Here is a 14981-nt window from a genome sequence, read left to right on the forward strand (position 1 = left end):
ATTAGTGTGAGGTTATCATCATGCTTTGCAAGTCACTTTAATGGGATTACATATGTGAAAGAATTATTTTAGGTCAGAGATTTGATTAACTAGTAGAGCTTGTCTTTAAAATATTACTGTGGAAAATAGAACTGAACATTGCTATGAAAATATATCAAAGATGACCATAAATAAATACACCAGCTGAATACTAGATGGTTGCTCTTCTGTTAGTGTTAAACTACCATAACGTTTTTATTTTTGTGTGTGGGAAAATATGAGAGCAACATATTTTGAGGAAAATTAATAGTTTGTTAAAAATAAGTATTTCAAATATAAATTTAGAACAACTTGGCAATTTCTTAGCTTTTTATAATCAAATATATAAATATACTAATTGTTAGGATACTATTACAAGAAATTTGTTTTGGATACTATTAGAAGATTTTTGTTTTAAGGCATTTGCATAATGTTAACTTTGCATATGTCTTACAGAAATAATTTAATAAGATTTGGGTTTTCATAACCTCTTGAAAATCATGAATTAATGTGTCTGCCTAGCCCTAGCCCATTTATTTCTTGGAGGGGAAACCTAATTAAGCAATAATATTTACTACTTAATTTTTTTATAATGTAGCCAAGCAGATACTTCAAATATTTATTTATTGGTATTTAAGGGTTCCCATTTGAACAGTTTGAATCATGCTTTCATAAAATGGAAATAATTTGATTACTTTGTTATTCTTATAATTATATTTCTCATTAATAACAAAATATTATATTAATAAATGTCAGTTATTTAAAAGATGTTTAATAAAATGTTTATAGCATTCTAAATTGATGAAAATAACAGTGTTATTTAGTTTCTCTGGAACCAAACAATCTAATTAAGAGAGATATGTCCAACCATTTGCTTATAAAAATGACACAAAATGAAAATTCCCCAAAGTTTTTTTAAGGTATAAATTTTCAAAGTGTATCTTTCCTCTTTAATATTTTACTTCTATCTCATTTTAAGAAGAGACTTAGAGTATTTTACCTATAACATTAGAAAGAATTATTATTACTATGTCAAAATAAAAATATGAATTGCTGAAGAAATTCATTGGTTTAAAACAACAGAAAATTTGGTAACTGACCCTTTGGTGGACTTTTGAACCTTTTCATATTTTCCCATTTTATGTATGATCTTAAATAAGCTTGTCTTAAATAAACTTATTTTCTATCTGATGAATAGGAGGTACAGTCAAAAAGCAAAACAGAACAACAAAAACTACCTTGTTAGTATCTTAATAGAAAAAAGAGCAGTATAGGACTATGATTATATCTAATGAATTCTTTATTTCTTGTAATGTGAAAGAACAAATAATCCACATATGCATGGATGTTTGTTTCTATGACTGCTCATTTTTATATTTGAAATAAAATGTGTATTTGGCAAAATATAAGCACGCACACATACATAAGTATTATAATATACTTAAGCAGAATATATATGTTTAAGAAGATCAAACCATTTCACAATAAAAGAAATACTTATAAGAACATCTGAACTAAACATTGGAAACAGCAAATAGGAAACAATCTGTCTATAGATTTTAAAAATAAAATGTTAACTAAAATATGAGGTACCCTAAGGGAATAGTAGGCATTTTCTTAGAGTATGTAAAATACAGAGATTTATATATAAAGATATTCATATAATATTAGTTGCTATAGCAAGAGAATTAAAAACAGTCTAACCATAAGGGAATTATTAAATAAGTTATGATACATTTATAATTTGAGACATTTTGTAATAATTAAGAATATTTGAGGATATGAGAAAAACATCATAACTATTAAGTGAAAGAAATAGGGGAAAAACTATAATATAATGTTGTAAAAATAACAATATATATACATGTATGTTATATAAAATAAGAGGCAACTATTGGTGGTCTTTAAGTGAAACTATTAATTTTTCAGTGAACAGTTTCTGCCTTTTTCAGATTTTCGATAATGAGCATAGATTTAGTGTTAAAAAAATTGTTTTCAAAAGATGTGATTTTTTAAAGAAATTACTTGCACTCTAATCTTAAAATTTGAGACATAAAGACCATATGGTTTTATGATGGCTGTGATCCAGTTTTGCCATTTTTTACCCATGCCATTTTTTTAGTCTTTCAGCTTTTCCTTGTATTTATTTTTATATCTTTATGTTTATTATGTATCATATATACATTAGTCTATCTTGTCTTCCAAGGTGATTGTATAATTTATGAGACTCTGGTACAGTCAAGACCACGTAAAACAAAAGATGTCCAGTTCTCAGTAGGCAGTTTGGAGCAATTGGGAAGACCAAAATCCTTAGAGTCACATTGATCCAGGTTCAAATTACAGCTTGGACACTTGATATTGATTCTCTACCGTTGGGCATGTTATTTAACCTCCTTGGGTTTATCTTCTCCCGTGTAAAACGTGAATATTAACCAACTTACCAGATGATTTTAAGGATTAGTGTTAATATATCAAAGAACATGATATATAACTAGTACTCAGTAAGTTGTGGCTCAAATTAATATTATTTTGTTGCTTTACGTTTATGAAATTCTTAAATCTTTGATGTCATTATTGCCAGAAGTTGTGAAAAGACATTTTATTCTGTTTGGCTTTTAAGTAAAAATTAATGGGCTACTGTTAATAGATTCTGAAAGGCACTAAACTGAAAAATGGACAAACAGAAGAAGAAACAAAGTATTTGATTATTAATAAAACTGCAGTTGAGATACAGATATTTAATATCACTAATACATTTTACTCAAATGTGAATTCAAAATAAAAGAAATGGGATGCAAAAGATTTGAGCTTTTATGCAATGTGTACCTATGATGAACTTTTATGTAGACCATTACTTAGCTTCAAGTCTTTTTCCTTTGTTTCCCCATTGGTTTTTTCATAACACAAATCTGTTTTTCTAATGTGATTTTATGAGAGTTTGAAACTCAACTGTGTTCCCTATCATGTTAAAATCTCTGATGGTTGACTCCCTTACCTTTCTTTTCCTTTCTCACTTCACCATCATTATTGTCATTGTCACCATCATTGATACTGTTTATTAAGCACTTAAATGTTTCACAGGAACTATGCTTACTTCTTTACAAATCAGACAAATATTTATTACAGACTCATTATGTTCTAGGCACTGTGTTAGACACTGAATATAGATCAGCATATAAGACAGATTTGGGATCTCAGGCATTTTTTTTTTGGTGCCTGTTATTACTTCTCTGAAATCATAATACACCATACATGTTGTAAGTAGTGGTTAAATGCGCAGACTTTGAATTCAGACCTTTGTTCTAATCTTTTTGCCACTTATCATGTGTAATGACAGCCTCACTAAGCATTAGTTAAAATCTACTATAGGTTGTTGTGATGCTTAAGTGAGATAATGTTTATGAAGTGCTTAACCCATAGAAGGCACTCGATAATAATTATGATGATAAGATGATGATGTTGTAACCATCTTGTTTTCTCAAGACTTCTTCATCTAATAGAGGACATACTCAAAGTGTTCCTAAATGTGTGATTATGTAAATAACTATCCCATACTTATCTATATAATTAGTATGGGATAGTAATTTATATATGGTTTTGTTTCATAAGGAATTGATTTTTATTTCTTTTGTTAAAATAGTTTACAAAGAATTTTTATTAACAATTTAATTTGATCCCCAGTTTTGAGTTTTCCTTGATTTTTAGAATTAACCTTATTTCAAAAGTGTTGAAATATTTTTTAAAATCTAAAATCTCTAAAAAAAAAGTTAGAATGTATAATAAGTAGGTCTTATTTAGTCTTAGGAAAAGCTGAAATGACCATCTCACTCCCTATGTGTTAATTATTTACTTCATTGTAGCTGTTTAAAACTTTTTACTGAGTTTTAGCTCATTAAATTATACACGTGGGTAATATTATTTGAAAATTGTATGAATGACCTTCAAATGCTAGGGGATGTTTTAGAGAAGCAGAGAAGAAACATTGCATTTTTGTTCTTTAGGTATGTATCTCTTCTCACCTAAAAAAAGTCATTAAAACACAAGCATTTTAAAATTGGTTTTAGTTCAATTGAATTTAACAATGAGATATAGTATGCTATGGCCTGATTTGCATCCATTAATTTACTCTTATGTCAGTGATGATGTGTTTTTATGCGTCTTAAAAATAGCTTGTTCAATTAAACCTTTCATTTTTCCCAAACAGTCCCAGTGGTCATTATCTAGTGTTTTTTGTCTCTTTAATTTTTGTTATTCTATTATATTCTATTCTATTGCTTTTATAGCATGCAGATGATGCTTGAATTTTACATAAAAGTATTTATTTAAATAGTGTTTTATATGTTATTTTGTGATATTTAAAATATTTATATTTCTTTAAAAGCCTTATTTTTCTATTTCTTAAAAGCTCACTTTAGCGCCTCTGCTTTATATGTTAGTTATTTTTCTTTCTTGCATGTCATCCATTAAAGATTAGCTGTGGAAGGTTGGAGCATGGAGAGATTATGAATGACAGAACAACTCCTGTAGAATAATAATCAGTTTTTGGTATTTAATGCTGTTTGACTTTTGCAGACACATTTCTTATTAACCTTTGGTACAAAGAGAAATCCAGGTTCCTGATATCTCATGGAGAAGATGAATTTGAGATCCTCTTCCAATTAAACTGAAATAAAGCCAATATTAGGTTTTAGCCAAAAGAACTCCTTAGTTCCTAAGTCTTGTGTTTTTAAGTCGCTATCTATCTATCTATCTATCTATCTATCTATCTATCTATCTATCTATCTATCTTCTAATCTGTCTTACTGCATTTTAACCTGTAATTCAATGGTTACATAATTTTCTTAACTTGTACTGATGTTGCAAGCATTTGATTTTTCTCTTTAAACATAGATTTCTTTCTATGCATGCAAATTTAGACTGATACTTTGTAAATTAAAAAAATATATTGTCAATATATTTTTATTACAGAGAATGTTTATTTTCTTTTGGTAGGGAGAAGAGGAGTTTAATTGATATACTTTAATAGCAAGTATATCAAGATACCCTAGTGGATTAAAATGGGAGAAAAAATTATATTGTAGAAAATGTTTACATTATTCTCTTGTGAAAAGATTATCTGTTACTATGTATCATATCTCAGATGATGTTGACCATCTAAGAGGAAGAAGAGTTAATTTTCTTTACCAGAATAGAAAATGGCATAATTTTTATCTTTAAGAAATAATACACATTGGAATCTAATTTTTCTGTGTATATAATGGGCATCAATAAAATGTGATAGCTTTTAACCTAATACTTCAATGCCTTAACAGTATTAAATTATAATGCTGCCTTAAATTTATATCTGTATTAATTTTTTTAATTTGAAAAGAAAAGGGATTTCAAGGATATGACCACTAATTTCAGATAAGAACATGAAGGCCCATCTCTGTGAAACACAGCAGGTAGAAATATTGATAGACTATTGAATATATTACTATCTTTGGCTACAGAATTCTATGGATATGAATCAGAATGAATTCTGACGAGTGCCAGGTCAAATAATACTTGAGGAAAGAATATAACCAATTTTGTATCCTTGCTTCCTAGAAAAGTTTGTTTTTTTCTGGAAAAACAATAAAATTGGAGTAGATGGAGGATCCGTTATATGTAAGAATAGCCAACAGCTGGAAATATTTTATTGGGTTTAACATACAGTGGACTTTAGCATAATGTCAAGCATTTGAAAATATATGTAATTAAGGTATTTACAACATAAAAATAACAAAAATAAAACTTTTCAGAAAGTTATCTAAAGACTTTTTCACATGTCTAATGATTCTAAAGAGGAAATGAGATTAGAAAATATTTAGATAGCACTTATATTTCAAATAATTTTCATATTGGTATCTATTAAAATTTAATGCTGATAGTCTGTTTAGTAAATACACAAAAAATTTTTAAGTTATATTTCAAAAGGCATATAATTATCAATACTGATATTAATGCTTCAGGGATAAATTTTTCTCTTTCACATTGGAAAAGGTAGCTCCAATATCACATATATTAAATCTTTGAATGTAAGCATAGAACATATTTTCATGTAAGCATAGAACATATTTTCAGAAAAGTTTTTTATAAAGTCTTTGAGTTTTCTATAGTAAATACATGTGTATAGTAATCGAGGGTTTTTTAAAAAATGCTTTTGATTCATTGTCTTGCTACTGAAATGTACTATTTTGCATAATTTTCAAATTAATCTTGAACAGTTTCTGTACTGACACTGAGTGTATAAATTTACAGCAACTTTACAGAGGAAAGTTTGAAGTATATATTAAGATTTTTAAAAGCTGACTTTTAATCTAGTCATCATACTTCTAGTAATTTTCTTAATTAGGTATGTATATACATAAAGATGTGTATACAAAGATATTCATTACAGTGTTGTTTATATAGCCAATAGTTGGAAACTGTCCATAATCTCATATTAGGAGCATCTTAGTTGAATCATATATAGCATGTCCAAATGATAAAATTTCATGTGCTATTTTATGTTTTTGAAGAGTACTGAAGAATGTAGAAACATATGCTGCTTATTTTAATTACAGGGTTACAAGGCTATACTAAATATTTTTCTCCTTTAAATTTTTATGAGTTTGTACTACTTTTTAATCAGAAAAAGTTATTTACAAAGTAATTGTATAAAATGTTGCAAAGTCCAGTTTTAAAAAACAAATAGTCCCATCTATGAAAGAAGTTCTGGAGTAATCAGTTGAATTCAGCATTGTTATGCCAAAAACAGAAACATTGAACTAATTTGAGTAGGTTTTGGTTAATTTTCTACTGGTGTGGGTCATCTACCATCTATTTTAAAATTTCCAATAACCAGTTTATGCAAAGAAGGAAAAATTACAATTATTAAGGAAATTAAAATATATAGTGTTTGTAGTTCTAGAATATATATTTGGTGGTTTTATAAATGCCAATTGTTCTCAGATTTGCAAGAAATCAATGTAACATCATTATAATTCTTCTCCAGATGGTTATTGCTCAGGTAAAACTGTAATGGTAGATATTCATAGAATCTGAGATTCTTTATATGTAGTAAAGTCTGATCTTTTACAAAATTATTGTCTATATTGCTTAGAATTTTCCAACATGAATTATTATCCAGTTATTATTTGATATGTTTAAAATCCTAATGATTTATTTTTCCTTCTTTTTAATTTAGCCTTTTATGTTTACATAACTACCATAGGATGTTAACAGATGGATTTTTTTTCCTGCAAAATGTCTGTCCTCCAAATTATGTTATTTAGAGAATCATGAGCCAATGTTTAAACTAGAATGTTATCCAAGGTACTGTCTCACTCTTACTGTATTTTAAAAGTAGTTTGAAAAGTGTGGAATATGGATTTGTCAATAGACTTGGGTCTACTAAGAAAATATGTACTCTGCCTTGACTCAATAAACTCATACTTAGTATGGTTCAGCTTCTTCATATTTACTCTTGCCCATATTAGAAAACAATTAGCTTACTAAACAAATTTGAGTATTTGGTTGAGGGGGGTACGGGTGATCCTCTCTGAATCTTTCTCATTTGACTAAGAATTATAGGATATTTGATAACCGTGTTTAAAAATGGAGATATCCAAATATTATTGTAAACACCCAATGATTTGTTTTACCTACACTATAAGTATTTTACTTGGTTGGCTTACATAGTAGCTAATAATATTTGTTAATGTAATTTAACTGCTGTGAACCTTTACTGAACAAATATTGAAATTTATTCAAGTCAAAGAAAGAGAATCTCTAATGACTTTTGTTAAAGCTTCTATTTAATAGTTAAGGAGAAAAGTTTGTATGACATATGAGATGCAATTAACAGTAGATTTTACATTTAATAAAAAGAAAGAAGCATGCGTATTTGCTTTATTCATTCCATCATAATTTGCATTAGAGCTGTGGGTGTTTAATGAGCAAATTCCAACTAAAATGCTATATTGATTTTCTAGTGAACTTTGTAATAGTCATCCACCTTGGAAAAGCTCAGTGTTTACAATTAAGTTTTCTTTACTAAAAATGTTTGAGAGTTGCATATTGATCCTTCGAAAGTACTGAATTCCAGAATCAGGATTTTTTATAAGCAACAAATTTCACATCTAACCTAATAGATGTTAAAAATTGTCATTCAGTTATACCTTAATTTTGGTTTTGAGGGTTTTTTGTTTTATTTTTAATTGACAAATAATAACTGTATATATTATTCCCTTAATTGATGTATGATTTGCAGATTTATGAAGTGCAATGTGATGTTTCAGTACATGTACATACATTGTGAAATGATCAAATCAGTCTGATTAACATATTTACCACCTCAAATACTTACTGTTTCTTGGTGATGAGGACATTTAAAATCCATTATTTTAGCTTTTTGAAATATACATTACTATTCATTATAAGTCACCTTGATGTGTAATAGATCACCAGAACCTATTCCTCCTGTCGAACTGAAAATTTTATTTTTTGACCAAGATCTCTCCTTTCCTCCTCCACCCTCACTCCCAGCCTCTGGTAGCTATTGTTCTACTCTCTACTTAGGTGAGTCCCACATTTTTAGATTCCACATATGTGAAATCATGAGGTATTTGTCTCTCTGTGCTTGGCTTATTTCACCTAGCATAATGTCCTCTAGGTCTACTCATGTTGTTGCAAATGACAGAATATCCCTTCTTTTTTTCAGCTTTTCCAGCTGAGAAACCTAAATCCTACCCTTTAAAGGCTGTATTGTATTCCATTGTACCACATTAAAAAAATTCATTTATCCATTGTTTGGCATATCCGTTGTTTCCATATCTTGGCTATTGTGAGTAATGCTGCAATGAACATGGGAGTGTAGGCATCTCTTTAATGTACTTCTTTCAACTCCTTTGGATACATACCTGGAAGTGGCACTGCTGGATCACATGGTAATCTATTTTTAGTTTTTTGTGGAACCTCATACCGTTTTCCAAAATGGCTGTACTAATTTACAATACCACCAACATTGTGTAATGGTTTGCTTTTCTCCACATCCACACCAACACTTGTTATCTTTCATGTTTTTGATAATAGCCAGTCTAACAGGGGTGAGGTGATAGTTCATTGTGATTTTAGTTTGTCTTTCTCTTGTGATTAGAGATGTGCAGCTTTCTTTATATAACTGTTAGCCATTTGTCTTTTTTTGAGAAATATTTGTTAGGTTCTTTGCCCATTTTTATTTATTTTATTTTATTTAGTTTTCAGACTGAGCCTCACTCTGTCGCCCAGGCTGGAGTGCAGTGGCACGATGTTGGCTCACTGCAACCTCCAACTCCCAGGTTCAAACAATTCTTGTGCCTCAGCCTCCCGAATAACTGGGATTACAGGCTCATGCCACCAGGCCTGGCTAATTTTTGTATTTTTAGTAGAGACAGGGTTCCACCATGTTGGTCATGCTAATTGTTCTTGAGTAGTTCGAGTTCCATGTATATTTTTGGTATTATTCTTTTAATTAATGTGTCATTTGCAGATATTTTCTCTTACACTGTAGGTTGTCTCTTACTGTTGTTTCCTTAACTGTACAGAAGCTTTTTAGTTTGATGCAATCCTATTAGTCTGTTTTTACTTTCATAGCATGTGCCTTTGGGGTCATATTCAGGAAGTCTCTGTCTAAACCAATGTCATGGAACTTTCCCCGTGTTTTCTTCTAGTAGTTTTACAGTTTCAGGTTTTATGTTTTAGTCTTCAGTGCATTTTAAACTGGTTCTTGAATAAGGGATGAGATGATGCTTATTTTTATTCTGCATGCAGATATCTAATTTTCCCAGCACCATTTATTGAAGAGATTGTACTTTCTCCATTGTGTGTTCTTGGTACCTTTGTTGAAAATCAGTTGACCATAATTGTGTGGGTTTATTTCTGGATGCTCTATCCTGTTCCATTGGTCAGTGTGTCTGTTTTTATGACAATACCATGCTGGTTTTTTTTTTTTTTTTTTTTTTTTTTTTTTAAGAATTGCACACTCGAAAAAACAAAAGAAAAGTGGCGTGATCTCAGCTCACTGCATCCTCCGTCTCCCAGGTTCAAGTGCTTCTCCTGCCTCGGCCTCCTGAGTAGCTGGATTACTGGAATGCACCACTACGCCCAGCAAATTTTTGTATTTTTGGTAGATATGGGGTTTCACCATGTTGACCAGGCTGGTCTCGAACTCTTGACCTCAGGTCATCCGTCAGCCTCGGCCTCCCAAAGTGCTGGGATTACAGGCATGAGCTACTACACCCAGCCACCATGCTGTTTTGATTACTCTGGCTTTGTGATGTATTTTAAATGGTAGCTACTTAAAATTGCTTTGACTGTTTGGGGTCTTTTGTGATTCCATATGAATTTTAGGATTGTTTTTTCTATTTCTATTTCTATTTCTATTTCTGTGAAGAATTACAGTAGAATTTTGATAGGGATTGCATTGAATCTTTAGAGTAATGCCTTAATTTTGAAAAACATTCTTATCATTTATAAATTCTATAACCAGATTTTATGTGTTTGTGCATGTGTGTTTTCTGGCATTTAAAATTTTAACCTTAGAATACTTAAATGGCAATATCCTTTAAATGCACATATACATCTTTGGATTTGAAGTAGCATTAAAAAAAAAAATGTTTTCTCTTGATCACACAGGACCAAAGAAGCCCTCTGTATATAATACTTACTTTTAAGCATAGAGATGTTTAGACTTACTACTAAAGCACCTGATATGCTAGTCTTACCTCTTTCATCAGGTACTATTTCATGTAAAGTGGTATATAACTTGCATTACAAGTAACTGTATAAAGATCTGGCCACAGTTTATAGAAATGAAAGGAAGCCTATTGGCATTTAAAGTTTAGTAATTAGTATTTTAACATTTTGATATCTCAGAATATTTCAGGGTAGCATGTTGATCTATGCTTACATCACTATTTACCATCATTTTGTCCCTTCTGTCTGGCCTACAAATTAGAAGTATTTTATTAGACTGATGTGCTGCCTGCTGCACTAAGGAGGCAACTTAGAAGTATATGATAATGTTAAACTTAAAAAATCTTAGAATACCATATTTTTGTTTGTTTGATTTTTGAGACCCTGTCTTGCTCTGTCTTCCAGGCTAGAGTGTAGTGGCACAATCTTGGCTCACTGCAACCTCCTGCTCTAGGTTCAAGCAGTTCTCCTGCCTTAGCCTCCCAAGTAGGTGGGACTACAGGCGTGAGCTACCATGCCTGGCTAAGTTTTGTATTTTTAGTAGAGATGGGTTTTCATCATGTTGGTTAGGCTGGTCTTAAACTCCTGACCTCAGGGGATCCACCTGCCTTGATCTTCCAAAGTGCTGGGATTACAGATGTGAGCCACTGCAATATTTTTGATAAACTATTATTAATATAAATATGGTATGCAGCATACAATATAGAATGGATTCAGAATAATTTTTCTTTCAGTCCCTTACATAATTTTTACCTGCCAATGAAAAAGGCTAAAAATTGAGGAATTTTGACTTAGATTTTTAATATGTGAGTAGTACAAATTAATCAAAACCACATTATTAATATGTCTAGGAATTAAGTCACATTGTGACTGTGGTTTGAGTATTTACTGTAGTGGTAGAATGGAACTAACATTTGTTGATGATCCACTTTATTTTATTTATTTGGCCAAGAGCTTTCATATATTTTCTAATTGAATTTTTCATAACATCATGAATAGTGGTATTTTACCCATTTTATATACCTGAACTTCAACTAAAATAATGTAAGAAATTAACAAAACAAGGTTGCTAACCCTTAATACCTTAGATCACAATTAAAACTCATATTCTTCCATACACCATGCTATTAACCATACTATGCAAGATACACCATGTTGGTTTCTCCAAGCTGTTATTACTGCCCTTACTGGTAGGATATTCTGTAGCATTAGAAGGGAAAAATAAAATTCATTTTTGTGTACTACAGTTGATAGAAGTTGCTGTCGAAACAGCATGAGGCGCCAGGCGTGGTGGCTCACACCTGTAATCCTAGCACTTTGGGAGGCCAAGGCAGGTGGATCACCTGAGGTCAGGAGTTCGGGACCAGCTTGGCCAACATGGCAAAACCCCATCTCTACTAAAAATACAAAAAATTAGCTGGGTATAGTGGTGGGCGCCTGTGATCCTAGCTACTCAGGAGGCTGAGGCAAGAGAATTGCTTGAACCCAGGAGGCGGAGGTTGCAGTGAGCTGAGATTTCACTATTGCACTCCAACCTGGGCAACAGAATGAGACTCTCAAAACAAACAAACAACAACAACAACAAAAAACCAGCATGGGGAATTGATACAGTAGTCCCATCTTATCTGTGGTTCCTTTTTCCAGGGTTTCAGTTATTCAAAGTCTGAAAATATTGTGAAACATTTCAGAAATAAACAGTTCATAAGTTTTAAATTACATATTGTTTTGAGTAGGGTAATGAAATTTTATGCCATCTTGCCCAGGGTGTGAACTGACTGGCTAGTTAGATCCATGCTGAATACTCTACCACCACTTTTCCACTACTTACAATTTAAGAAATACAATAATAACTTTTTTTTTTTTTGAGACAGGGTCTTACTCTGTCATCCATGCTGAGTGCAGTGGCACAATTACAGCTTACTGCAGCCTGTACCTCCTAGGCTCCAGCTGGGTTTCACCAAGTTGGCCAGGCTGGTTTCAAATTTCTGGGCTTAAGTGATTCTCCCACCTCGGCCTACCAAATTTTTATTTTTTTGTAGAGACAAGGTCTCACTATGTTGGCCAGGCTGGTCTCGAACTCCTGGGCTCAAGTGATTCTCCCACCTTGACCTGCCAAAATGCTGGGATTATAGGTGTGAGCTACCATGCTGGGCCTAATAACTATCTTGATTAACTGTATATTAATCTGTAACAATCCTTGGGCAGGAATCCAATGCTTTACAAACTAAAAGAGCATTTCAAAATATTTCTGAAGTTTATTTTGTAGTTCGACAGTATAAATAAAATTTGGTTCAGCAATTCAGGTATTTGAGGCCCTCTTTGTCTAATGTTGCAGTAATATTATTATTTTTTTTTGAGATGGAGTTTCGCTCTCATTGCCCAGGCTGTAGTGCGATGGTGCGATGGTGTGATCTCGGCTCACTGCAACCTCCACCTCCCGGGTTCAAGCAATTCTCCTGCCTCAGCCATCTGTGTAGCTAGGATTGCAGGCATGTGCCACCACGCTTGGTTAATTTTGTATTTTTAGCAGAGGCGGGAGTTTCACCATGTTGGCCAGGCTGGTCTTAAACTCCTGACCTCATGTGATTCGCCCGCCTTGGCCTCCCCAAGTGCTGGGATTACAGGCGTGAGCCACCATGCCTGGCCCACATTGCAGTAATGTTTTAAAAAATTATGTAAGACTTCAAACATACAAACAATAAAATCATGCTTAAGAAATGATAAGTTCAGATAACATTAAAGCTCCTGATACAGTGCTGCAAAAATCTAGATGATGCCATTTGTATTAAAATCTATATCAACAGTGTCCCCTGCTCTGTGCAGATGTGCACTACTATAACAGCACAGCATTGTCCTATTTTATTCTTCCCTTACCCATTTTCTTTCCTCCCCTTCCACCTTCCCACTGAGATAATTACTATTTTGAATTTTGTGTTTACCCTTTTCATGATCATTGTATTATTATTTATTTATTTGATACTGAGTCTCACACTGTCACCCAGGCTGGAGTGCAGTGGCGCAATCTCGGTTCATTGCAACCTCCGCCTCCTGGGTTCACACCATTCTCCTGCCACAGCCTCCCGAGTAGCTGGGACTACAGGCGCCTACCACCATGCCTGGCTAATTTTTTGTATTTTTAGTAGAGACGGGGTTTCACCATGTTAGCCAGGATGGTCTTGGTCTCCTGACCTGGTAATCTGCCCTGGTAATCCATAGTGTTGGGATTACAGGCGTGAGCCACTGTGCCTGCCCTGCTCATTGTATTATTTTTACTAACTGCGTCTATTCGTAAGTAGTGGGTAGAGTTGTTTTACTTTGAAACTTGCTATTTTTGCCAGCATTTTGTTTTTGAGATTTGTCCATTTGTCCATAGTCAAGTCATTTTAAATGCTGGGTAGTATTCCATTCTGAATGTAATTTATTTATTCCTGTTAATGTTGATGGACATTTGGGTTATGCCTAACCTTTTGCTGTTATAAGCAATGCTGCAGTAAGTATTTTTGTACATGTTTACATTTACATATGTGCATGAATTTCTCTAGGCTACATATCAAAGAGGGGATTTGCTAGGCTAGGCCTGTCTTCAACTTCAATAAACATTGCCACGTTGCTCTTCAGATGGTTGTAGAAATGTATCTGCCTATCTGCAATATGTATGAGAGTTTTCTTTATTTCACAGGCTTACAACATTTGCTATTATTAGACCTTTAAATTTTTGCTCTTTTTAGGGGTATGAAGTGGTATCCCAGTTTTGCAGTACCTATTATTAAAAATACTATTTTCTGAATTGATTAATTGATATTAATTCAGTTTAATGAGTAGTCCTTACAATAATAATTACTTATGGCTTTTATTTTTGCTAAAGGTATACATTTCTCCTTTATTTTCTATGATTGATTGTGTGCTTTATATATTTTGGTAGCTCTGGTTGAAGAAGTGTATTTTGCGCAGAAGGAACGTGATAAAGCTGTTATGTCTAGACTGCAATTAGCCATTGAGGAGAGAGATGAAGCAATTGCACGAGCGAAGCATATGGAAATGTCTCTAAACATGTATGTACACTTTTAAAACTCTGTATGATATTAGGAGCACTTATAAAAGGTATGCTTTAGGTGGTAGTTACGTATTCAAAAATGTGACTCATTCTTAATGTGTTACCCTAGGAAATTGCATATCTCCAGTCTTTTTCTTTCTTTCTTTCTTTTTTTTTTTTTTTGAGATGGAGT

At 32.2% G+C, this 14981-nt stretch overlaps 1 protein-coding gene across 2 annotated transcripts in view; it reads left to right on the forward strand.

Moving 5' to 3' along the window:
* Window positions 1–14981, forward strand: part of MIPOL1 (mirror-image polydactyly 1) — a 218111-nt gene that overhangs the window by 48728 nt on the left and 154402 nt on the right. For both annotated transcript variants that reach the window (XM_011999190.1, XM_011999191.1), the window contains exon 7: window positions 14678–14807. In XM_011999190.1, coding sequence (XP_011854580.1) covers window positions 14678–14807 — 130 coding nt within the window. The remainder of the gene's footprint in view (window positions 1–14677; window positions 14808–14981) is intronic.

The sequence above is a fragment of the Mandrillus leucophaeus genome, unplaced genomic scaffold (genome assembly GCF_000951045.1).
Source record: "Mandrillus leucophaeus isolate KB7577 unplaced genomic scaffold, Mleu.le_1.0 Scaffold587, whole genome shotgun sequence".
Classification (NCBI taxonomy): Eukaryota; Metazoa; Chordata; class Mammalia; order Primates; family Cercopithecidae; genus Mandrillus; species Mandrillus leucophaeus.